This window comes from Mesocricetus auratus, unplaced genomic scaffold (assembly GCF_017639785.1).
Source record: "Mesocricetus auratus isolate SY011 unplaced genomic scaffold, BCM_Maur_2.0 Super-Scaffold_100018, whole genome shotgun sequence".
NCBI classification, from domain to species: Eukaryota; Metazoa; Chordata; class Mammalia; order Rodentia; family Cricetidae; genus Mesocricetus; species Mesocricetus auratus.
In genome coordinates this window covers 42,119,687-42,145,214 of record NW_024429199.1, presented here as the reverse complement: position 1 = coordinate 42,145,214, position 25,528 = coordinate 42,119,687, and the positions used below count along the sequence as shown (strand labels likewise).

General features: G+C 46.6%; 1 protein-coding gene across 1 annotated transcript in view; it reads right to left on the bottom strand.

Annotated features, from left to right (window-relative positions):
• The window catches only part of Arid1b (AT-rich interaction domain 1B), a 283,138-nt gene that overhangs the window by 169,010 nt on the left and 88,600 nt on the right, over window positions 1-25,528 (bottom strand). The window contains 1 exon segment of the mRNA XM_040728432.1: window positions 18,062-18,208. Coding sequence (XP_040584366.1) covers window positions 18,062-18,208 — 147 coding nt within the window.

Genomic DNA, 25,528 nt, shown 5'->3' with positions numbered 1-25,528 from the left:
CCGTATTTGCCAGGTGTCTTTTGAGTGTTTTATTCATTCAATAGATTCCTGGCCTTCATACCAAACCCATGAGACAGGTACAGCTATTTCTCACTATCCGTGGAGTACTGGTCCTAACACCAATAATGCATAGGCACTCAGATCTCTTATATAAAATGGCTTAACATTTGGCTAGAACCTAAGTACATTTTCCTATACCTAAATCATGTAGATTATTCATATTACCTAATGCAATATCAATGCTGTGTCAATAGTGACACCATACAGTATAAGGACTGGTAGCAAGGAAAATGTCTGTGTGTGCTCAGTGAAGATGCAATTTAATTTTCTGTGCATTTTTATCTGGTGATTGAATCAAGGGATACACAGAGCCAAATGAAGAAGTCAACGCACGGGAGTTGAACGATTCGCCTGCCGTCAGGGAGTCATCAAGTGGTGGAACTAACTGGGAACCAATGCTCTCTCCCACTGTGCCCACAACCTTCCTGCCCAAGAGTCCACTTGACACCAGAAAAGCTCTAGCCTGGGGTCACATTTCAGGTATAACCAACTCTCTAGATCCTTCGTAATTTGTGAGGCTCGGTGATCAAATATAAGACTTGTCATTAAATTATCATAACTGAGAGGTTCGTGGCATCAAGGCGCACAGTATCAAGTGCTGTATCGTGACCAGGATGCGTTCACCCTTTTCCACAGAGGTGACAATGGCCATTTAGGTCTTATTTTCACTGGCTCTGAACTGAAGTGAGTCTGGTGCTGGCTTCGAACACCCTGGGAATCTGATATCCAAGGCAACGGTGTGAGCCCATTCCTCCTAGACCAAGAAGCACATCACCTAAGGGTACATCCCAGCGGGGCTTCCCCAAGTGAACAGGCAAGCTCCTGCCAGGTGAGGCTGCAGTCTTCACCAAGGGACCTGTCACATGTCTGACTTTGGAGCAAATGACACTGCACCCTTTCCAGAAATTAAAGCAGATTATATATGTCATCTTACATGCCATGGAGTTAGGAGTCATAGCTTTTATCAGATGCCCTCAGTAAGGTTAGTGGGCTAAAACTAGTATCAACAGTGGCAGTCACCAGAAATGGCACATTACTTCACTGAGGCTTATAAAAGCAGGTTAATTACAAATAACCAAATTTAACATTTATAAAATAATTGAAATAACTTCTCCAACACTGTTGGTGCCTGATTTAAAATGCACAGTAATAGCTCTAGCTGCCTGAGTAACTCTGGTCTGGGGAGTTATCTACACTGGCCACCTTGTTATTGTGCACGCGCTTTAATTAGAGGACTAAGAAGAGGACACAAGCGGCCTGACGGCAACCTACTCAACAAGATGCCTGAAACCCGTAGACTATACGAACAGAGCCTGGGCTTGCCAGGGAGGGCGGGCTGCAGGCTTGCTGTCTCATCTCTAAGACTGCAGTGTCACTTCTAACAGTTGTCTGACTCCTCAGAAATGCTGACGGCGTGAAGGCTACAAGAACTTCAAAGCGGACAGGGAACAGCTTGGTGGGAAAGCACTTGCATGGCAACCATGAGGACCTGAGTGAGTCCCTAGCACCCACTAAAAGCTGGGTGTTAATGTGTGAGAGCACATTACAAGAGTAATCCCAGCCCTGGGGAGGTAGCTCCCTGGGTGTCCCCGGCAACCCGGGATAGCCTAATCTGTGATTCCCCAGGTCCCAGTAAGAGAACCTGTGAGAAAAATTGATGAAGACAGCTCCTGAGAAAGGATACTGGAGGTTACCCTCTGACCAGCCACTTAGCAAGTTCCAGGCTTGTGAGAGAAACTCCCAAATGAAGTGGACTGTGTTCCTGGTGATGATTCCAGGAACCGAAAGAATGAGACAGAGGATCAAGGAAGAGAAGGAACAGAAAAAAGTCCGCATTGGTCACTTTAAAGGGATGCTAAAATGGAGCACTTGAAGGCAGGCTCGGTGGCTCTTTCCTCACTGCAGTTTCTGCTTTAAGAATACAGAAGATAATCAGCATGGTAGCACATCCCAGCATCCAGGAGGCAGGTGGATGTTTGTTATGTTTGGGGTCACCCTATACAGTAGTTCTAGAACTAGGGTTGCATAGTTAGACCTTGTCTCGAAAGACTCATTTTTAAAAATGTGTGTGTGTGTGTGTGTGTGTGTGTGTGTGTGTGTGAGAGAGAGAGAGAGAGAGAGAGAGAGAGACAGAGACAGAGACAGAGACAGAGACAGAGACAGAGACAGAGAGACCGAGGGGGAAATCACCCTGAGGATGGGAATCACATTGAAGGAGGGATCACACTGGGCAGAGGGGTGAGAATCACACTGAAGAGACCTTGGATCCAGATACTCTCATCTTTACTAATCTGTGAAAACTCAACCATACACATCACTTCCAAGAAGTAACAGAAAATATAGCTTGCTTAAAGATTCTTCTATAGTGTTTAAAAATATATACAGTCCTCTCATGGGTTCCTATGATTACAGGAACATTCTTACCTTTAAAAAGAGAATTAATTCCCACTTGGGTAAAAGGAGAAATGCTCAGAAATGTGAGGTTTACCATGAATTACATCATAGTGAGAATCACTGCCATGAAGTAAGGATGATATCCAACATATTTGGCAACTAGTAAAATGGTGGAGTCCGAAGTCCTGGAGCCCCCCTGCTACCCTAGACATTGCTGGGGTTCTGGTCTTATGCGAGAGGGATTTGACAAGCTACTTCAAAAAGCAGGGTAATCTACAATGATTTCCAAGAATGTCCCCACTTGCAGGCAGCAACACTGGGGAGTGTTATAGATAGGAAAATTACCAGGCTGTGCCCCAAATTATCAAGTCAGACCTCCAGGAGTGAGGCCACCAATCTGTGCTGCAGACACCAAGTCTGGAAGCGAATGCAAAGGCCATCACTGACGGCTTTCAGGCTTGACCATCTGCCCATCGCTGGAGCAAAATGTGTCTCTACGGTATAAACAGCAATGAAAGAGATGGGGAACCCATTAGATTAAAACACAGCTGCAATCAAACCCAACTCCAGGCATCACTTCTGTGAGACACCCCAGTGTTGGAGTAATCAGTGAGTTAATGCATGGGGCAAGGCCAGGCACAAGACTGAAGGCGGCAGTGAGTCGTGTGCATATCAGCGACTCTCAGACTTTGATGCACATCCAGATTTCTGGAAGAGCTAAGTACAGACACCACAAACAGCAGCTGGGGGAAGAGTGCGAGATTCTGAGGCAAACAGCCGCTCCCTCCTCTCTGCTCTCCCACGAGCCTTAACGGCCACCTGTCAAACGGCCTCTTCCCATACTGCTTTCACAAAAGTTAACCCAGAGACTCCAACACAGTCCTCACCCCGTACTGAACTTTGGGGAAAACTAGTCAGCAAATGAGCTAGTCTGTCACTTCCATTACTATGTATGGAGGTGGGGGGGGGGGCAGGACCATGCCCTAAACTAAGAAACTCCAACGACAGTACTGTTTTAAACATTAATAAATTCTCTACCACTGTAATACAATATATACACTGCTTGTAACTCCACTTAAGAAATGTCTTTAATCAAAATGACTGATAAGTATGAACATTCATTCATTTTTATGTGTATGTTGTTTTGCTTACATGTATGTCTGTTTTGACTGGTACCTATGGTGGCTGAAGAGGGCAATGGATCCCCTGGGAATGGAATTATAGAAAACTGTGAGCAGCCATGAGGGTGCTAGGACCAGAACCTGGGTCCTCTGGAAGAAAGAGCCACCAATTATCTCTAAATTGAGTTTTCTTTTCATACTCTAACAGAATGAACTGAGCACTTTACAGTCAAATGAAAACCGCTAAAAGTAGGAAACATGGCAGGGGAACCCCCATTTTCTTGCTTTAGAATATAAGTATCAAGGGAAGAGAAGGCTGTAAAATGGAAAAGTACAATGAATCTCAACGACTCTGACAGCCCCGCCCCCTGGGCTCAGTGGCAGCCATGACCTGGTGATGTGCCCACCTGTCTTTCTGAACAGACCCAACACTAGATGCTCACACAAGGCCCGGGAGATGCGTAAGCATCCAGGCGGCATGCCAGGGAGTGCTCTTCCGCCACCGTTCTGAAGGAAAGTGAGTATTCACACAGACCTTCCTCAGTGTCTGCTGGGTTTCCCCTTTGACTCTCACTCTAAAAAGACATAAAATATTTTGAAAATATTAAACATGGAAATGTAGCGCTATCAAACTATAATCCAATGCAGTTAGATTTCCAGTTACACTTCACAATGTAAAGGGGCTCACTACTAAATTTTCCATTAAGAGTCACAACTGCTGATGTGTAGCCATTACGTCACCTTCTGGATAACTACGTTGACGCACACAGACTGGGCTACCATCAGCCTGGTCGGAGACGCTGCTTCCCTTCCGCGTGGGTGGCAGTAACTGCAGACTCAGAACTGGTCAAAGTGACGATGGTGACAGGTGAGCCTCTGCCATAAATGAGACATCAACAACACTGTAAACGGGACGTCTGTGTCACTCCTCCAAGGCTTAGGGAACGTAACAGGAGAAGAGCTGGGAGGGATACAAAGGCCAGAGAAAGAGGACAGCGGTGTCCGACACTGACTGCTGGGCACGGCCTGTCACATCACTGAAGCTACAGAAGATGTGGTTACCTGACTACCTGCCCGAAACGGGGAATGCTCAGCCCTGTCTGCTCTGGGTGTCACTGGGGAAGGGAGAAGACATTTTCCTGAGTGGTCTAGTCACTGTAACAGCTGCTCACACATGCTCCTGTTAGTAACCTTGAAGAAACTGCCTGCGTGCGTGTATGTGTAAGACCAAGAAGATTAACTGGGAAGAGGAAGGGAATCAGCTGGAGGGGGACAAGAAAGGGTAAGGGGAATGGTATGACCAAAATACATGTATGAAAATGCCATAAGCCAATTACGTATAATTCATATATACTAATAAAATGAGAACCAGGTGTTGCTACTGATGCCTCCTATTACCAAGGACTAGGGTGTTTCAGGTAGGAAGAATCAATTTGGGGCTAGCCTGGGCTACTTAGCAAGCTCCAGACCAGCATGGGCTACACTTTGAGACCCTAGAAGAGATGTGCACTGACGCTGAGGGGTTCTTACTTTCCCTGTAACTGAGAAGAGAACACAGGCTCAGATCACCTGACAGCTGAGCAGCTGAGAGGAAGCATCATTCCAGCTGCACTCTGACTACTCCCAACACTGGTTCTACACTCTTGGGCGGTTTTTCTAAAGCTCTCAGGAATAAGAACTCCTAAAGTGCAGAACCAACTGACGGCCCTCGAGGAATATAACCGTTACTAGCCGGATGAGATAGTGGGCATAAACCCTCACAAGGATCCGGACACAGAGAGCAGTCTCTCCACGCCTGCCTGCCACCCACCCATTCAGGTCTCACCAAGCGTCTCCTGCACCAGCTTGGCTGCCCTAGTGCCAGGGACTTCCTCACCCATTGTCTAGGAATGGCCCTTGCTTTTCCTTAAAGTAACACCCAAGCTCTCTCCTCAGTGTTCAAAACTCAGGACCACCTCACATAGGGTAAGCAAGAAGAAGGAAGCAGATTCAAAACTCAGTTATAACCCAAAGTTGACTGGCCACTGCTCAGCCTGACCTGAACGGTGATGGTCTGCTATAAAGCTAGCAGACTCTTGTGTGACTATGTAAAAGCTAAGCAATGGACTCGCAAGTACAACACAAATGAAAGGAACATGCTGACACAAGCCTCCTCGGGCCAATTCCCCTCGCAAGCTGAAGGAGGAGTTGCTCCCACAGTTAACCCGTGGCAGATGTAAGCAGCGCTGGAGTGAAATGGAGATGAATTGCTTGCACCACAGGATGTGTGCGTCACAGGCACTGAACTGAAGATGACTTGGGAGCGCCCTCAGTGACTCAGGTACTTGGCAGTGGGAGAGGTGTGCTGCTCCAAGTTTTACTTCAGAAATATATTTCACTCTGTGTCGCATGTAATAATACATTCTTTTTTTTTCAGATTTAAACGGCAAGATTCCACTAACACTGACTGTGACATCTTATATTACAGAATTCCAAACATCCCCCTCCTGGTCCCGCACATTTCCTTCTGAAGTGGCCAGGCATTTACCACACACTTGTAGGTCACGGCATTTCCAGTTGACCAACTGACAGTGAATGCATATAAAGAAAAAAGTTTGGCGATTTTTTTCCTTAAGAAAGTACAGTTAAGCCGGGCGGTGGTGGCGCACGCCTTTAATCCCAGCACTCGGGAGGCAGAGGCAGGTGGATCCCTGTGAGTTCGAGGCCGGGCTGGGCCGATAGCCTCCAAAACAATACAGAGAAACCCTGTCTCGTAAAAAACCAAAAAAAAAAAAAAAAAAAAAAAACCACAGTTAAAACACCTGCAAGCCCCTCCCCCAACTCACTTCCATTTGCCTCAACTACCTACAAATGTTCAAGGTGCCTACTGCTTCCCTTTGCTCCTGAATTTCCATGGCTGACTCACACGGCACAGACTCTCAAGTTCAGAACCCTGTAGAATCTTGGACATTGTGGATGCTGAAGACTTAAGAGCCGCTGGAAACTATGTGATGAATTAGCCACACATGGAGCCACGGGAGCGTCTAACTTGTGAAAACCTACTGAGGAGGACTTTGGAAAGAACCTGAGTTTCTGTGTGTGTGTGTGTGTGTGTGTGTGTGTGTAAGTCTTTTTTTTTAAAGATTTATTTATTTATTGTGAATACAACATCCTGCCTCCATGTATGTCTGCACACCAGAAGAGGGCACCAGATCTCATTATGGATGGTTGTGAGCCACCATGTGGTTGCTGGGAATTGAACTCAGGACCTCTGGAAGAGCAGTCGGTGCTCTTAACCTCTGAGTCTGAGTTTCTGAAAGAGTGCTGCTCTCTCCGCAGCCGTGACATGTGGCTGTCTGCTGGCAGTGGAGCCTGCTGGCCAGTAGGCAAACTTCGATGCACATGTGCACACCCCCTACACAGAGTATGAGAGAGCCATCTAGAACTGCCCCCTACTAGTTACTGTGGGCCATATCAAAAATTGTCACAAAATCCCAGTGCCCAGCAGCAAATGTTTTATTTCTTCAACACACATCATGCACCAGAAAAGCAAAAAGTTACTTTCAATGAGTAAACTAGCAACAATATTCAAAATGTTTACTGGGTATCTGTTTTGTGCCGGACACTGACCTCAGAACTCTAAAACAACCACAAAAGCGAGAACTTCCTGTCACAAAGCTGGTCTCCTATGGGGTGAAAGCACAGGCAATACCAAACCCCAGCAGAGAAGTCTGCACAAGCCACATAGCAACCAGCTCGGGGGAAACTAAAGCAGAACAAGGCACAAAGGTACATGGGAGACGGATGCTGGGCGCTACAGCAGGAAGTGTCCTCTGGCTGCCACCCAACTCTCATAGTCAGCACACAAGATCAGTAAATGAAGCCAAATTATCAGGAAGAAGAGGTTATTTATTTGGGGATGGGGCTTCCGAAGGCAAAGGTTTGCAGCAGCAAGGACAGGAGAGCATGGCTATGTGTGAGCTTGCGGAGCCCCAAGGGCTCTTCTCTGTAGCGCTGGACAGGCAGGAGGGAGAGTCCCGGCTGCAGGTGCATCTGATGCTCACTCCTCTGGGCTCACAATCTCTCACCACCAAAGACACACAGGCCAGAAAGAGTGGACATGAAGGAAAACAGACTCCAAAGATGAGACCAGACCACAGGCCAATGGTGACAAGAAGACAAAGGAAAATCAGGGAGAGAAGCAGGGAGGAAAGGAAGATGGGATGCTTGCTCTGACAGGTGAAGTCGGGAGGAACGACACCTGCAGAGGAGAAGGCCCTGTGGGGGCTCGGAAAGGAGCCTCCTCACAGCACCTGACCTCAGGCCAGTGTGCACTCTAGGGGTGAAGCACACAGAGGAGAGCAAAGCCTGCTGCTGGGACCTACGCTGGGAGGGAGAGGCTGGGCACAGGCTAGTGGAGGGCCACGTTCAGAAGGCCCGGTGGCCGTGGGTAACAGAGAGGACAGGAAGTGTGCCAGCCACACAGAGAGGACAGGAAGTACACCAGCCACACAGAGAGGACAGGAAGTACACCAGCCACACAGAGAGGACAGGAAGTGTACCAGCCACACAGAGAGGACAGGAAGTACACCAGCCACACAGAGAGGACAGGAAGTGTGCCAGCCACACAGAGAGGGCAGGAAGTGTGCCAGCCACACAGAGAGGACAGGAAGTGTGCCACACAGAGATGACAGGAAGTGTGCCAGCCACACAGAGAGGACAGGAAGTGTGCCACACAGAGAGGACAAGAAGTGTGCCAGCCACACAGAGAGGACAGGAAGTGTGCCAGCCACACAGAGAGGACAGGAAGTGTGCCACACAGAGAGGACAGGAAGTGTGCCAGCCACACAGAGAGGACAGGAAGTGTGCCACACAGAGAGGGCAGGAAGTGTGCCAGCCACACAGAGAGGACAGGAAGTGTGCCAGCCACACAGAGAGGGCAGGAAGTGTGCCAGCCACACAGAGAGGACAGGAAGTGTGCCACACAGAGAGGACAAGAAGTGTGCCAGCCACACAGAGAGGACAGGAAGTGTACCAGCCACACAGAGAGGACAGGAAGTATGTTAGCCACACAGAGAGGACAGGAAGTGTACCAGCTACACAGAGAGGACAGGAAGTACACCAGCCACACAGAGAGGACAGGAAGTGTGCCAGCCACACAGCCAGAGTCATCGAGTGAGCCGTGCGCACAGCTACAGTCAAGCGGCAGCAGGAACTAGAGGAGGAGAGAGGCGAGCAGGTGAGAGGAATGCCTGTTCTGATGCCAACAGGAACACAGAAAGGGACAGGGAAAGGAGGAGAGACAAAGGGGGGAGGTGGGGGCTCCTGTGAGCAACAGTGAAGGGCCACAGCCTGTGTCCTCCTGCATCTCCCTCCTCTGTGAACTAAGCAGCTGCAGTCTGGGGTGTCTCGAGGGCGGATGGGATGACAGGGGTTGATGCTTTTGGACTTGAACACTGGAGGGAGGATGGAATAATCTGAGGGAATACAGAGCCTCAGGGCAAGGCTTATCTCTAGTGATCAGAAGTAAAGGGACTATCAGGCCTCCCCCTCCTGCCCCCCCCCCCTGAGTAGGCAGGAGCTGAGAGCCTGCCTCCTGGTTACAGGGGGAGATTTTTAAAGGGGAGGGGACACTGAAGATTTGTGGAGATTATGAAGATGTTCTGATTCAGTCAATAAAGAGTGAAGGGAAGGCTGAGGGCTGGATAACAAAGGCATGCCACATCCCTTCTCTGCTACACTACTGGGCTGCCACACATACATGATATGAATGTTTGTTGTAGATATTCAGAAAACACAAATAGAACAAACTGAACTTCGACATTTCCAGGGTGTTCTGAGCCACTTCTCTTACTAGACTTAGATGGTTCATTGCATAGACCAGACCACTCCCCTAGTGGGTCACTCCCCTGGTCACTCAGCCTGTGAAAACCATTCTGAGAGTTCCTGAGAATGTTCTCCCTTCTGCTTTCACTCCCCTGACAGCTGCTGCATGCTGTCAGGCCCCATGGAGTCAAGCTGCTCAGAGTCTTGACAAGGGCAGGCCATACTTCACTCACCGTGTGCACTCCACGCTGGTCACACACTTGTGGTAGTTTGGATGTCAGTGGCCTTCATAATCTCATAGTGAGTGACAGTGAGTGGCACTATTAGGAGGTATGGCCTTGTCAGAGGAAGTGTGCCACTGTGGGGTTTCCTAAGCTCAAGATACCGCCTAGTGCCTCAGTCGACTTCCTGTTGCCTGCAAGATACAGACTCTCAGCTACCCCTCCAGCACCACGTCTGCCTGCGCTCCAGCATGCTTCCTGCCGTGACGACAATGGACCGAACCTCTGAAACTGTAAGCCACCACCTCAATTAAATGTTTTCCTTATAAGAGATCACAGCAATGGAAACCCTCGTTAGACACACACCAGGGCCAAGAGCCTCTGCCTCTTTCAATCCCTTGCAGCTTTAACTGGGGAAACACAAGTCTGCTGTAAACACCCCGCTGCCCTGTGTTTGCTACAAAGGGGACTTCCCTAGTTTATAACATTTGTATGTGGTAAGGTAAACTGTCTATGAACTTAATTACCCCAAAATGAAGGGAATGTGTCACTTGCATGCATTGACAAGATGTCAGGTGAACAAGGATTTAAAAAATGCAATGAAGGCTGATAAGAAGATCCCTAGGAAAAGGGACTGCCACCCAGCCTGATGATCTGAGTCCAACTCACTGGACTCAGACAACTGTTCTGAGTCTGGAACTCAATGTCCAGAGACAACTGTTCTGCCAGGGTTGCCCTCTGACTTTTACAGATGCGCAGGGACAAGTGTGCTTGCTGCACTCACTCACTCACTCACACACACACACACACACACACACACGCCCTCTGACTTTTACAGATGCGCAGGGACAAGTGTGCTTGCTGCACTCACACACACACACACACACACACACACACACGGGAAGCAGACCTGGAGCACCGCACAGATCCAGCAGATCACTGTCCCACATCCCAAACCACTTCAGAAACTCCCAGCATCCATGTGTACCCGGAAGCATGCCACCAAGCCCACTGACCTACACTTCCAATGATCCTAGTGACCTGGGAGGCTGACGCGGCAGGACCGAAAGCTCAGGGTTTGCCTAAGTTCCAAACTGGGCAGCTTACAGGGGAAAACAAAGAGAAAAGCAGATGAGGGAAATAACTCAAGTACCCCAATGCCTGCATGGAATGTGTGGGGCCCTGGCTCAGTTCTCAGTCTGTACACAATACACACATCTAAACATACATACATTAGCTACATCTAAACATGCATACATACATCTAAACATACACACATTAACTACAAATAGTGACACAAAAGCTGATTGTTTGAGTCAGGAAACCAAGTCTATTTGCAGAGAGGAACAAAGTGTTCTGAAAATCATTTTAGTATGTCCTAACATTTCCAGGAAGGAGACTGCCCGGCGTACTCCATACTAAGACTGTGTACTGCTTTGTTGAGGGTTTTACCAAAAGTATCTCATCATCTCAGCGGAGGAGAGCTCACTGATGATCCTGCTGGAGATACAAAACATGCTAACACAAGGCTCCTGACAGCTCTCCCTTGTTCGTCAAGAAAAAGAGATCCCACACGAACATCAAACATCTGAGGCAGACTTCTAATGGCTGCATCGAGCATACACCTAATGCACAGTAACATTAAATACAACTTCTCTTTCATTTTTTCTGTATAGTTGGCATATTGTTCTGGCTTATTTGAAATTCTGAAAGTAGCTTATTTAACTATGAGCATAGCATTCTCTAAAATGAAAAAAAGAGGGATTAGAGAAGTTTCACAAGAAAATGGGAAACTTAAACCAGGCATAGTAGAATGTACATGTTATCCCAGCACTCAAGGAGGCTGAGGTAGGAGTATCCTGAGTTTGAGGGCAGCCTAAATAAAGAAACTCTACTTTTTATTAAAAAAAAAACAGAAAAGTGAGCCTTCTGTATTACCTGATATCAACACACAGTGTTGATATCAGTTTGAAATAATGTAATTAACAACCAGCAACTGGGGAGGTTTGATACTCTGACTGTCGATACACCTCTGCTGGTCTTCGGCGTGGGTGTGAGTGGCTCTGGAACACAGGAAGCCAGCCTAGGTGGAGAGGCGGGCTTCCACTGCAGAGTTCACTTCTGGCGGTTACTGTGCCAGGCAGAGGGAGGTGAAGGCCGGAGTCTGAGCTTGTCGACAGGAGTACAGTATGGAGAAGGACCACTGGCTGAGAGGGTGTGAAGCTACAACAGAGAAGGGAGAGCCGAGTCTGGGGCAGAGGCAGGAGGAATGAAAGGCACAGCTCCTCAGAGATTCAGCAACCGCAGGCTGACCACTACCAGGGTGTCTGGTCAAAATTAACACTTGCCCCTGTGGTGTGCAAAACCACAGGAGGAGAATTTATTTAAAGTGGTCCCAGAGGCCATACTACACGAACCCTCTAATCAATCTTAGCTTCCCTGTTGTGGGACAACCAAGCATTATGTCAACACGATGTAATAAATTCACAGGATGTACAGTCCACTGGTCAGTAATGATGGGTACCAAACTAGCCTTCATGAGGTATGGGTCACCCTCGCAGACGTAGTGGGTGGGAAAGCGGAAGGGAGTACGAGAGGAAGCTGATCTCTATCTCTGAGCACCAAGCCTCGGTTGGGGCTCACTGCAGAGCTGAGAGCAGAGACTACGGCAGGCAGGCAGTCACGCAAGTGAAATTTCAGGGGACATCTCTGAAGGAGAGCGGGGCAGGGGCTCTTGGGGCCATGACTCCAGCAACCACAATATGTGCTACTCTTCAAGCCAGTGGGCCTTGCTGACAAAACACGGGAAACAGAAGAACATGCTAAGCACATTAAGACAAAACAACCAGTAAAGCCACTCTCTAGGACAATGGCCCAAAGTCAGCAGATGGAGAAAGAAGCTCTAATAAAAAGGTTAAGAATTAAATCAGTGGACTAGCCTTGTCTAAAGTCTGTTTGAAACAGATATGCTACATATGCATTAAGTGCTGATGTCCCAACAGGGCTAGTTTAGCGGAGGGAAAGACATGGGATTTAGTACTTGGAAGTGATGGCACTATCCGGAGGTGACAGGTGTTCACGATCCCACTGTGAATACTCAGAAAGGCACGAGACTAGGAATGGAGAGCCCTGGGCACTGAATCAGCTCCGACACACATTCAGTGACATGACATGGTGGCATCATCCGTGTAGGTGGAAGAGTTCTGTCCATGTGCATGTTTACAACATGTGTGCAAGAGATGCAAGAGAAACTTTACAATATAAGGTGAAGCATGGCTCTTGGTGGCTAGCACCCATGGATGTCTAGAACCCAGTGGGAATCAGTACCAGAAATGACGGGCGAAGACCAATCAGTTCTTCTAAGGAAACTGGCTCAGAACCCCAACCAGACTCAAAAGAAAACTCCTTCAGCAAACAGACTTAAAGGAATCCCAGACAAACTTGAGGAAAAAAAGACAAAGGCAAATGCATATCAGGGTTAGGACAACTACAGTGCAGTGCTTAGAACTACTTTAGTCTTGGACAGAAGGGTTCAAATACGCTAAGTGTGCAGCAGAAAAAAAACATTAGAAAAGTAGAGAGCAAAATACAATATATGTATGTGTACGCGTATATGCATACATACTCATTCTGTGTGTGTGTGTCTCTCTCTCTGTCTCTCTCTCTGTCTCTCTCTCGGAAAAGACACAGACCAAGGATGGCTTGTAAAAGCTTTTACCAGAATTTTTTTTAAATAGATGACCTGAGAGTAGAAGATAAATGATTTAAGAACTCGGAAGGGACAAGGTCAGGAGGGAGATAAGGGACATGATCAATGGCACTCACACGCATGATGGAAACATCAAAGCCCATTAATATGGGATATTCATTCATGTTAACAAGAGAGTGAAAGAAAAATAATATCAGTCCAAATGCCTTAGCTCTGGGTGTTACAAAGATTATGCTAATAAGGACTATGAATTTATGTTAATAATGTTATAAAATAAATGAAATAGCTAAATTCATAAATATGAGAATATTTACATGTGAACTGATTTTATAAAAAGTTTATGACTCTGATAATCACACACACACAAATGGAATTACAAGTTAAAAACTCAAGGGTGAAATGAAGGTAAAAATTAAGAACTACATTTGCTAAGGCTTTACATACATTTCTGCAAAACATTCAAAGAATAGACCATTCATTCCAGGGAAAGGGGTGAGTCTACAATTAACTTACAAAGTTCCACAGACACCATATCTTCTTGAAGATAATTACAGCTCAATCACATTCACAAATACTTGTATAAGAAAAACCAAATCCAATGTGTGTGTATGCACATGTGTGTGTGGGGGGGGGGGTCAGGCATGTGAGAGAGCACACACATGTACACAATGTGTCTTGAGGCTGTTTATCCTACAGTCCAGGTCTGGTTTGATATCCCAGAAGAGAGGTTCTTACACCCGGAACAAACTATACGTGAAAAAGAAGTGCTTACCTCAACAGATAGCAAACTAAGAAACATTCCGTTTCCATCATGAATAAGACACCTCAGCAAGCTAGAAAAGAGGAACCCTCCTTAGCCCAACAGTGGACAGCTACCAAAAGAGGGAAAACACAGTGAAGGTTACATTTAGCGGCAAAAGGCAAAAGGCTTTCACTTCTTCGGGGGCTGGCAGGACTGGCCTGTCAGTTTCCACCAACAATGCAGTGGGAGAAGCTGGGGTGCAGAAAGACAAGAAGAGTTGGAAGGTAATTTATATTTTATAAAATTACGTATTTTCATGGGCAAAACCCACGAAAACCAAGTGACTAGAAAGAGTATAGCACTGTCAAGAACTTACTGCGATCACATGGGAAACCCGAGGCACTGAGCTCATCACAGCCGCACAGCAGCTCCTAGCTGGACGATGGTGACGCACACCTTTAATCCCGGCACTCGGGAGGCAGAGGCACGCGGATCTCTGTGAGTTCAAGGTCAGCCTGGTCTACAGAGTGAGTCTCAGGACAGCCTCCAAAACAAGACAGAGAAACCCTGCCTCGTAAAAAAAAAAAAAAAAAAAAAAAAAAAAAAAAAAAAAAAAAAAAAACACCAAACTGAAAGAATTCAAGACTAAAAGACATGAATTTATAGCCCAGGGAAAAGGCAAACAGAAATGCTTTCAAATACAATCAGCATGGCTCCCAGAAGTACTATGGGACAGCACGTATCCATGGAACGTGGGATAGGAACGGAGGCAGCCTCCACAGTAAGCCATCTGGAAGAGGAAACACACCCACCCTCTGACATCGAATGTGGACTGTACAAACTACCATAAAGATATGATTGTCACTTAAGAGACATTGTGGACACAGGCTATAAGGACACCACTGTTTGAATTACAAACGACCTCAATGTCATTAAAGAGAAATGGTTAAATATAATATATGCCTGTAAAACCCAGTAAGGCTACAAAGGAATGAAAAGAGCTAGAGAAGATATATTTACGTGAGAGGATAAATAATAAGCACGTTATTACAGTACACCTTCAGGAGGGCAGGAGTTACAGCATGACACTATGCAATCTCAAATATAAATATACACACATAAATGCTTGTACATGTGTATCTATAATCGTGTGACTATTTGACAAAGGGTGGTATGGGCAATGCCATGGCTAGAGATAACTAAAATGGCAAGAAAAATTTTCTATAGCTTTTTTTTCCCCCTCTAAGATAGTCTCTGTATCAGATATTAAATTAAGTTCTAAAAATACTCAGATATCGTACAGATCAAGAGTTAGAACATAGCAGGGCAGTGGTAGCACATGCCTAATCTTAGCACTTGGGAGGCAAAGGAAGGTGGATCTCTAAGTTCAAGGCCAGCCTGGTCTACAGAACAAGTTCCAGAACAGCCAGAACTACACAGAAAAACTCTGTTTCAAAGAAACAAATAAAAGATTTAGAATGTAAGAAAAAAACTAATGGACATGTTTGGTTTTACTCAGAATATATTTTAAATGACCATTTAAATGACCATAAATAATAGTATATTCATTTAGGGTTTCTGTTTGTCTATCATTTGTTTTACATCCCAGCCAAAACTTCCTCTCCCTCCTTTCTTCACAGCTCCTCCTCCCTTCAGGGACCATTTCCAAAAGCCATTATGGTTAAGATATGTTATTTTTATCACGTATTTCAATGCATTCAAGTCAGTAAAAGAACAGTAAGATAACAACAGCAAAAGGAAATTCTAAACTAAGTACTCATTAAAACAGGAAGTACCTGTGGCACGCTGTCAATATCTACATATGAAGGATAGTAAGTGACTAATTGCCTCTGGAAGCCGTCAGTGAACACTTCGTAAAAGAAGTGAATTTGGAGTTTGGTGCTGAGGAAATGGCATGTGCTTAGAGTCCTTAAACTACTTCCACAATTGAGATGCATTTCAGCACACCAGAGTAAATGAGCGATGCAGTTTCTACTCGAGAGCTTCGGTGAAGTGACAAAACATCCCATGCCCACTGTAAGTTCAATAAGGATCTGAAAGCCCTCACAGAAGCCTGTAACTTCATTTATTAAAATGCAGATGCCAGTCTCTCCCACTTACAGAGACTCATTCTGAAGTGCTTAAAACTGTTCACATACTGGTAAGAGCTAGCGAAGATAACTGAAGGACTGTGCATCCCACTTCCACGAACCCGGGACTGGCTGTTCAAGCTTTTAAAACACACATGTGTAGGATGTTGGACTACATACAATCTTCACTCTCTGCAGTGGTTCTGATCTGCTTTGCTCAAAGCCACAAAGTTCCTTCACAATACTATAATCCAAGTCACGTGGTAATGAAGTTCATCAAATCCCCAAATGCAGCTTTAAAATGAACGCCATTAAAACTAAGTTCCATGGGGTGCAGCAGTTGAGAGCACTTGCTGTCCTTTCAGGACACACGTTGGATCCCAGGATCCATACAGGACAGCTCACAACCACCTCTAACTCTAGCTAAAGGCAGGACCTGAATCCCCCATGGACACCTGCACTCATGCGTATGGACCCGCATAAACACACACACATACATATAATTAAGACCTATACACTTTTTAAATTAACCGCTATATGTTCACACATTTAACTTAAGGTCAGAAGTCCTAAAAGGCGACAAGGCCTGTGTCACACATACTCATCTTGTCCTTACCACACCCATCCCACACAAGAGAAAGAACTGAGGAGAAGAGGTTAGCATGCAGAGAGACAAGCTGCTTCGCAGGAGACTGGACCATTCACTACTGGGCATGTCTGGGTGCAGAGCAAGGCTCTCAACTCCTCACACCTCATCCCACTCAAGACCAACTGTGTAAAACAAAGGAAACGAATCATTTCACCAGACACACACACACACACATATATTTTATACTATTCTTCTCAACTGTGTAAGCTGAAATGCATGGCCCAATAACAAATACGTACTCATCTCTACTACGTGTGTGTGTGTGTGTGTGTGTGTGTGTGTGTGTGTGTGTGTGTGTGTGTGTGTGTGTGTGTGCGCGCACACAGGTGGCCGTCAGAGAACAACTGCGGGAGTGGGATTTCTTCCCATCATGTGGGTCCTGGGGACTGGACTCGGCTCATCAGGCTGGGGCAGGTGGCTTTACCTGCTCAGCTATCTTACCTGCCGCCACAAATATGTAATTAGTCTAATTTCAACCGGAAACTAGATGTGCATAGTGGCGGTACACAGTCCCAGCACTCAGGAGAGCAGAAGCAGGAGGATCAAAAGTGAGACCCCCCCCCCTAAAACAAGAGAGGAGGAGAGAGCCGGGCAGGAAAGGGAAGACTGTTTAATACAGAATGGCAGCACCCACTCTGTTTGTATTCTAGTGTGCTATAATTGAAGTGACTCCTGTTTATAATTGAGTTTCAGGAAAATAACACTCCAAGGCAAACATGTTTCCATGCTGTAGCACTTAACATTCAAACTAAAAAGGCCAAGATAAAAGGCCAACTAGCATGGTCACGTGACTGCAAACCCTCCCTACAAGGCCTCACCAAAGTGGAAAGATTAGAACACAAAGGAACATGAAGTGAGTGACACTCTCTGCTGCCGCCAGCCACTAATGCAAGCGTTACTAAAACTTGTTCTTCCCAGTCCTTAATCTATGTGTAAAATGGGATGGGGAGAGGAGAGAGGGAAGAGGGAGGGAGAGGAAGGGTTAGATTACAGTTGTTGCAATTTCTCAAAAGTACGTTCCCATCAGGTAGTGGCACACCTTTAATCCCAGCACTCAGAAGGCAGAGGCAGGCAGGCCAAGGCCAGCCTGGTCTACAGAGTTCAGGAAAGCCAGGGCTACACAGAGAAACACTGTCTTGAAACCACCCCCCTTAACACGCAAAAAGTACACCCCTCCAATAACTCTTAGAGGGCAGAAGCCAGTGCATAGTCAGCCTTGGCATGCAGGCCTGGAGGAGAAATCGCGGCCGGGGGCAGTGGCCATGCTCACCTGCTGTGGCTGGTACCTCTGCTGGGCCGGAGGCTGCAGGTACTGGGCCTGGGGAGGGAGGTGCTGCTGCGGCTGCTGGTTGTAATATGGCTGCTGGCCTTGCTGGCAGTAACCACTCACACCTTGCTGTCCATACTGCGGTGGCATCTGTAAGAAAGTCAAACAGAGCAAATGAGAACTGAAGACATGCAAGGAAATGAACTCAGATACAGCTTTGATTCCGTCCTGTGGAGCGGTCAACTCAATTCAGTGTTTCCACCTCTCCTCATTAGGTAAACTGTCTTCCTGCTTCTGTTCACACACTATCAGCAGAGTCAAAAGATAATGGGAAGTTTATCAAGTGTTGATACAGCCATAAAAGTCTAGGGGTAGGGGTTCCCTGACACTGACATTCAAAACGCAACAGGCAAACTCGTATGCGTTCACACAGCCCGGATGAAGCCATTCACACACTGTAGGAAGGCTGTGATTGGATAAGGGTATGGCAAGCGTGCTTCTAAGTCAGATCACGCCAGCTGCACTTGTAACAGATGTGGGCTGAGAACAGCAGCGCTTCTACTCACTAACCACTGAAAGGGACACGTACTCTGTTCCCATCACACAAACCCTTGATCTTAAATGGGCCTCAAAGGCCCAAGTGTGGGAAGGTAGACCTACTGTGAAGCCTGCAGACAGTGGGGCACTCATGCAATGAGTCCTTTTCTCCAGCACGTGCTCCACCTGATGTGCTGCCCATCAGGGACCCCGAGCCACAGGGGCGGCCAGTCATGCTCTGGGTCCTCTCTGTTTGAGAGCGTTATCGCGGACTTTGTCAGGTAATGGAAAGCGAATGCATGCACATAAGACACTAACTGTATCAAATAATACCACACCCAGTGTGCATTCTGGAAGGCAACATTGACGTCCAACAGAGGACAGTTTTCTTAATTGACAGAGTAGGTAAAAACAAAGAATCTTGCACTGCAAATACCAGAGCTGCACCAAGCTAGCGGAAACCATCCTTCTGGTCTCTAACACACCGGAGCCTAAACTCCTCAGTCCCTCACTGCTAAGAGAAAAGGCCTTTCTCATGCATCAGTCCAACACTGACAGTATTTTCCAGCTTCATTCAAAGTGATCTCCACCCCTCACTTAATAGAGATTTGTGTGTGTGTGTGCACCCAACCCCAACCCAACCGGGAGAACAGAAATGAAAAAGAAAACCAGGAGTCAGGCAGTGTAGCCCACTCAGCTGCTGCAGATGGTGACGTCATCCTGTTAATAATGCCACAATATGGTCCATGAGAGAACTCCAACCCCATGAGCCCACACACTTCAGAAACCAGGCCAGATTCACAGTTAAGAGCCAAATTATCTACAAAACTACTTAACAAGGAAAAAGAAATGATACTACAACTTTTTAAATACTAAAAAGTTTACCTCCAAGACAAGGCACTAAGTCACAGCACACACAATGGAATCATAGGAAAACAGAGCAAAGAAAATCAACACTCCTGTTCTTTTCAACCCAGGCTAATTCTTTTTCAAAACCTTCCTGCAATGACCACAGAAAGCATGGTCAACAGGACACAGGTCTCTCACACACAGAAGCTAGGCTGCTACAGCAGGCAAGTTAAACAAAAAATAATAACAGCACTGCAGAAATCCCTGCTTTATTTATTTTAGTTTGTTATTTCACAATGAATCAAGTCAAGTGAGAGAATGTTCAAAGTCCCATTCTAGAATACCCCACATCAGGACGGTGTACATCCCCTCCGTTCAACACTCACATGTCTGATTTGGTAGCTAATGCCGAATTGCCTTGTGCAATTTGCAGCAGTGAGAATAACACATCTAGGGGCGTCAAGATGACTGGAAGCCTCAATCAACACAGCCAGCAACTCTCCTAGGAGCTATGCTCTAATATGTTGACTCCATGGCCTACAGAAGTTCACACACACAATATGGAACCTATCTTACATGACAGCAAGTATGGCCCATGCCATCATTTGTCTGTCATACATGTGAGCTGTAAAATCGGGCTACTTCATGAGTCACACTGAAACCAGCAGGCAGTCAGAAGTTTCAGAATCTGGACTCTCTGTAGCTGTTCATAGCAAGGCTGCTGTTCCTTATCAACTTACAAGCAGTGGCGCAGTAGTGGCTACCTACTAAGCGCTGCTTTAAGAACCAGCCTCTCAATACGGTAAGAAACGGTCTGCTGCTGGAGCTAAGGTTCGGCTCTTTACTGCTAACTGGTTTGGCCAGTTTAGAAGTGGAGTTTTCAAATACTTACTACATGCTTTTCAGACTTCCTAAGTGAAATACCACTGTGACAAAACAGGCCACCCCAAAAGCTCAGGAGCCTCCTGTCTCCTCAGTTCCTGGCCATCAGGCGCTCGGTACTAATCCTCAACCCACCTCACCCTGCCTGGCTCCAGTGTAATTCATTATTGCCTCTGTGGTACTGACTAAGGCCCGAGACGCCCATGCACACTGCTGAAGGGACAGAGGGCTAGATACGTCCACGAGGAACTTGCTGCACAGTCCATGTTGGCCCCTCAGAGTTTGGGATTTTCTTTTGCTCTAACCATATTTGGGATCAACTAAGATTATCAGACTGTGACATGCAAGTGAGTCGGCCAGGACCATGTGCGAGTGCTTGGAGCTGGGGAACTACTGCCTCAGTCGTCACCTTGGCCCAGAGCAGGCAGCATGACCTCCTCGGGCTTGACTGACTGACTTTACCAAGGACAATGTCTGCTTCCACTATGGGATCAACCTTAGACTGAGTGTGTATTTGCTCCCACCCAAAGCTGTGCCCCTGGAATAAGACCTCACAGCAAGTTATCTCAAGGATGAGTGTTATATATCAACGAAATGCCCTGGGCTTCCGGTCCATGGCTACTTCTATAGATTATCACCAAACTAAGCTGGCGGCCAATCTCCAGCAAATATCTGGACCTAAGGGTTCTCATGACTTTTAAAAAGAACCTGTTTCAATCATTTCTAGACACATCTACACAATATGTACAAACTCACAAAATAACAAGTTTTCTTTAAAAAGCTGAACATTTCCAAGTGTTCTATTCAGGCGGAGGGAAGGCGTACCTGAAGATGATACACCCACCTCACGCGTTCTCTCCAGGAAACTATCCCAATGAGGATGCGTCTCAGTCTGTCTCTGGGCCTGCATTTCAGTTCACCCCGGCCTTTCTGCTCATATTCCAACTTAATGAATCACATTCCTTCTCCTTCTCTGTCACTGACCTCATGACCCAGAAGGTCCCCTATATGCAAGCAGCTACGGCACATTATGAAGCTACGGTCAGGTCCTGTCCCAATTACCAGGAGGAAGCAGACTCACTGGCATGAAGAGTAAACAGGAAAACAACTGTTACAGCCTCACAATTGAGTTTCTCATCGTAGTGAGAAAGGTGGCATAAAGCATGCATGACAATGTCAAAACGGATGTACCAGAATCTCACGCGAAGGTGACGGTGGCCTCGCACCACTTGCACGTGGTGTGTACACTCACAAACACACACACACCACTCACAGTAGTGTGAATGCACATTACTCACATCCGGCAAAGGTACAAAAACATCCATTAAAAAAGAAATGCCCAACCTGTTCTGTGCACAGGGGGTGGGGGCCTTTCCAAAGAGTGAGGCAGAGGGCCAACAGTGGTGTCTACCCAGCAGCAGATGTGGGGACCTGGGTTCTGTTCCCAGTGGGAACAGAGAAAGGGGGGACAGGCTGGGGGTGGAAGGGGGCAGAATGAAAGTTAGGGGAGAGATGGGAGGGGGGAGGGCAGGAGGGAGACAGGGACACAGATGTGGGAAAATCTATCATCTCAAGTGTAGTGACACCAAATATTTGCTTCCATGTTTCTGTACTTTTTCTTATGCTTAAATTTCTAATTCTACATTTCAAAATGAAGATCTTGCCTCCAACTAGTGTCCTTCCCCGCCTGAAAGGAAGGGAGGTAGAGACCCCACACAGGCTAGGGACCCAGAGTGTCCTAGAGTCCTCCTGAAGGGATTCACCTGGGGCGGCCAGCTCAGGGCTCCTCTGTGGCCTTTTCCACTAACTGGAGTCCTAGGGGCTGCTAAACTTAGCCCAGCATTTTCCCGTGTCTCCTACATGGAGTACTAATCCTTCAAGGTACCTCAGGAAATCAGTTCTATGGTGAACAAGGTTTGTAAAATAAATAGGCTAGAAAAATAAAGCACATAACATGAGCCCACTGGGAGGCTCAGAAATCCTTACAAAGCTAGGAGCCTGTCCACACTTCATCAAGGACCTCACAGAACCACACAACCTAAGGCAACCCCAGCCCAGAGCTGCAAACCTCACAGGCCTTTTTGGCTGAAGTCATCAGTGTGTGCAGACTACTGGACCTAAGACAGCTCAGTGAAGTCCCTCCCAGAACACCCACTAGATACCACAGCCCTGATCCCACAGTGAGCTAAAGAAGAGACCAGGCTTCTCCAAAGCAGCTTGAGAAACCCTTGAAAGACCTTGGTGAGCTTTGCCGGGTTAACACTGAGATCTGCCCAGCTTCCGCGAGGTCTCCTTGCCTTACACCTGACTCAGCTCACCCATCTGTTCACACCGTTCCATTACAGGGAGACAACCTGCAAACAGGAAACCCTTAGAGTGTCACACATGCATCAACCAACACATGCAACATGCAAAACACTTCCTGCTTCTAGCCCCTGAACATGCTGACTTGTGACCTAAGATGAGTGAGTTTCTCCTCTCTTCTGTCAAGCTAAGCACAAAAGTTACCATCTTATGGATTTTCGGTGTGCAGGGCACTGACACTCATACGTTCAAGCTGCTGTGCAAACTTCAATCCCTCTGCCCCTGCTTGCTTTATGATACTATGATAAACATCTAGAACCAAAGCAACTGGGGGGAGGGGCTCACACACCACAGTCTACCATGAAGGAACCCAGGGCAGGAACCTGGAGGCAGGAACTGAAGCAGAGATCACGGAAGAACACTGCTTACTGGCTTGCTCCCCACAGCTCACTCAACCTGCTTTTAAATGCAAGCCAGGACCTAGGTGGCCATCTCCCACATCCATCACTACAGGCCAGTGTTAGGGAGGCATGTTCTCAGTTGAAGTTCCCTCTTCCCAGATGATACCAGCTGTGTCAAGTTAAGGAAAAAGGCAGCCAGCATGCATGCTGTCCATCTCCAGACGTCATCACCAACAGCCGAAGCCGCCCCCACTCAACCGTGACTCCAGCTCTTGCCATTCAGCAGTTTGCTGCACTGTTCTACACGAAACTCCGCCAGCCTGCTTGTGCTTGCTGCCCTCGTGGGAGTGGAAACACACTAATGGGCACACGTGCTGGCTTGCTTCATTTCTGTTCAGGGCTCTAAAGGCCATTTCATGTATACACCATAGAGTGTCTACACAGACATTTGTTCCCAGTGGCTTTCCTGTGTGATGCTGTTCTGAGTGTGGCCTTAAAAGCATCCATGCGCCCACTTCCTCAGACACACCCACAAATGGGATGCACCAGTAACCGTCATTCTAATGTGTGCCGTGGTCACTGTGCTCTCCCTAATGACCACGCAGCCAGGCACGTCACTTCAGCTGCTTAGGGGTCAAGACTGAGCTGCTGGGGACACCTCTGCAGCCGTCTGTCTGTTGCTTTCGTGTGTCGTTTCTTCATCCCTGGGTTGCAGGGGAGGTTCTGTCCCCTGGATAGTAAACTTTATCACGCGTATGCAAATACTTGCTCTTGCTATGAGTCTGCCTTTATGCTTTCTTTGTGCCCTTCTTTGATGCCCAGTAAGTTTTCATTTTACCACAGCCGAATTTCTCGACGTTGCTGTTGTAACCTATGCTTCTGGTGTTACAGCTAAGAAGCCACTGCCATGAATGAAAGTGTCCCTCTGTGTTTTCTTCTACAGTGTTCAAGTGTCCTAGCCTGAAGCTTTTTCGACTCTTACATCTAGGGGCCTGACATCCATTAAGAGTTGGTTTTTTAACAGGGTGTAAGACACAGGGTACATACAATTCCATTCTTTAAAAAGCTCTGTGCCTGCTGTTCTTGCTCTGTCCTTTGATTCTGAGAGGTAGGGTTTGGCATTGCACTTTAAGAACAATGTTTATTAAAAATAAAAAACAGCAGAATCCTAAAGGCATGCGCACTCAATACCGATCTTTCTGTATGACATTCAAAGTTAGGCCACAGAAATCATGCTAATAGCTCACAGGGCACCAAGAGCTTTCTGGGAGTGGTAAAAATATTCTTAGTTTGTGGATAGTTTCATGGATACTTGGGCACTTGACAAAATCCATCGAACTTAAAATCTGGACATCGTAGTATCTGTAAACAATACCTTAAAATATTGTGAGAATATGCATCTACATCTAATAGAGAAAAGGTATCTAAGCTGTTGACCTCACACTCTTATTGTGCAGTAACACATTTTAATGCACATATATTGAACTTATCCAAGCATCTTGATCCAGCCTTGTGTGGCGGCCTGTTTGACTAGATTGCTCAAAGTTGCTTAATAGTATTTTCACATAACAAAAAGTACAGAGCAACTGGGTATATTGAAATAATTATGACCTTTATTCAAATAAAAATGCAAGTCTCTAAAGTTAGGACACAGAGTGTATAGAAGCAACATCTTTCTTGCTCGAATTCTGTCTCCAGGTATTTATCTTAAGGAGAAAAAAATGAAGCAAGTAAGCAAACATTTGCATGGCTGGGAGTTTAATTTTGTCTGCTGGAAACGTAGAAACAGCCTAAGAACCAAATGCCCATCAACAGCAGCCGCATTAAAGGGGGGGTGGGGTGAGGGTGTCAAGCACACAGTGCCATTGAGCGCACTGGTTCTCTCCACAGACTTAAGGAGCCCCATGAGCCCCTGAGCCAGGACTTAGGGGTAACAAGCTACAAGGCAATAAACAGTGCTGCTTTAATATAGAAATCTGGGAGTTCACTGCATAAAAATTAATTATCTACAGAATATGGCAGTGTTATCAAATCCTTAGCCTGAAGTGTCTTTTTCGTGATTCTAGACCAAAATGCAATTGGTTTCTGTTATTTACTGCTGCTGTCCACGAAGAGTCAACAAAAGGCACACTGTAACAATTTACCTAGAACAGCAGAACTCTCTGCAGTTTGTTTTTCATTAATAGATTTAGGCCTTTGCAGTTAAAAACCTACACAACAGGAGGCAAACAACAGAAAAAAAATCTTAACAGTTCCACTCATGTGAGGCAAATTCTGCGGGCGTCTGGGTTCACAGAAATATTTTCCACGCATGAGAAAAACGAAAAGTCCCACACAGCAGAAATTCCGACCCTCTGCTGAAGCCCAGGTAGACCAGCTGCTATGGCGTCAATATGCCCACCCAAAACAGGGTGCTGACCAGCAATGGCATTTCCAAGGGCAAGCCCCACAACTGTTCCTCCCCTTCCACAGGTGCTCAATCCAAGTCCCCAACTGA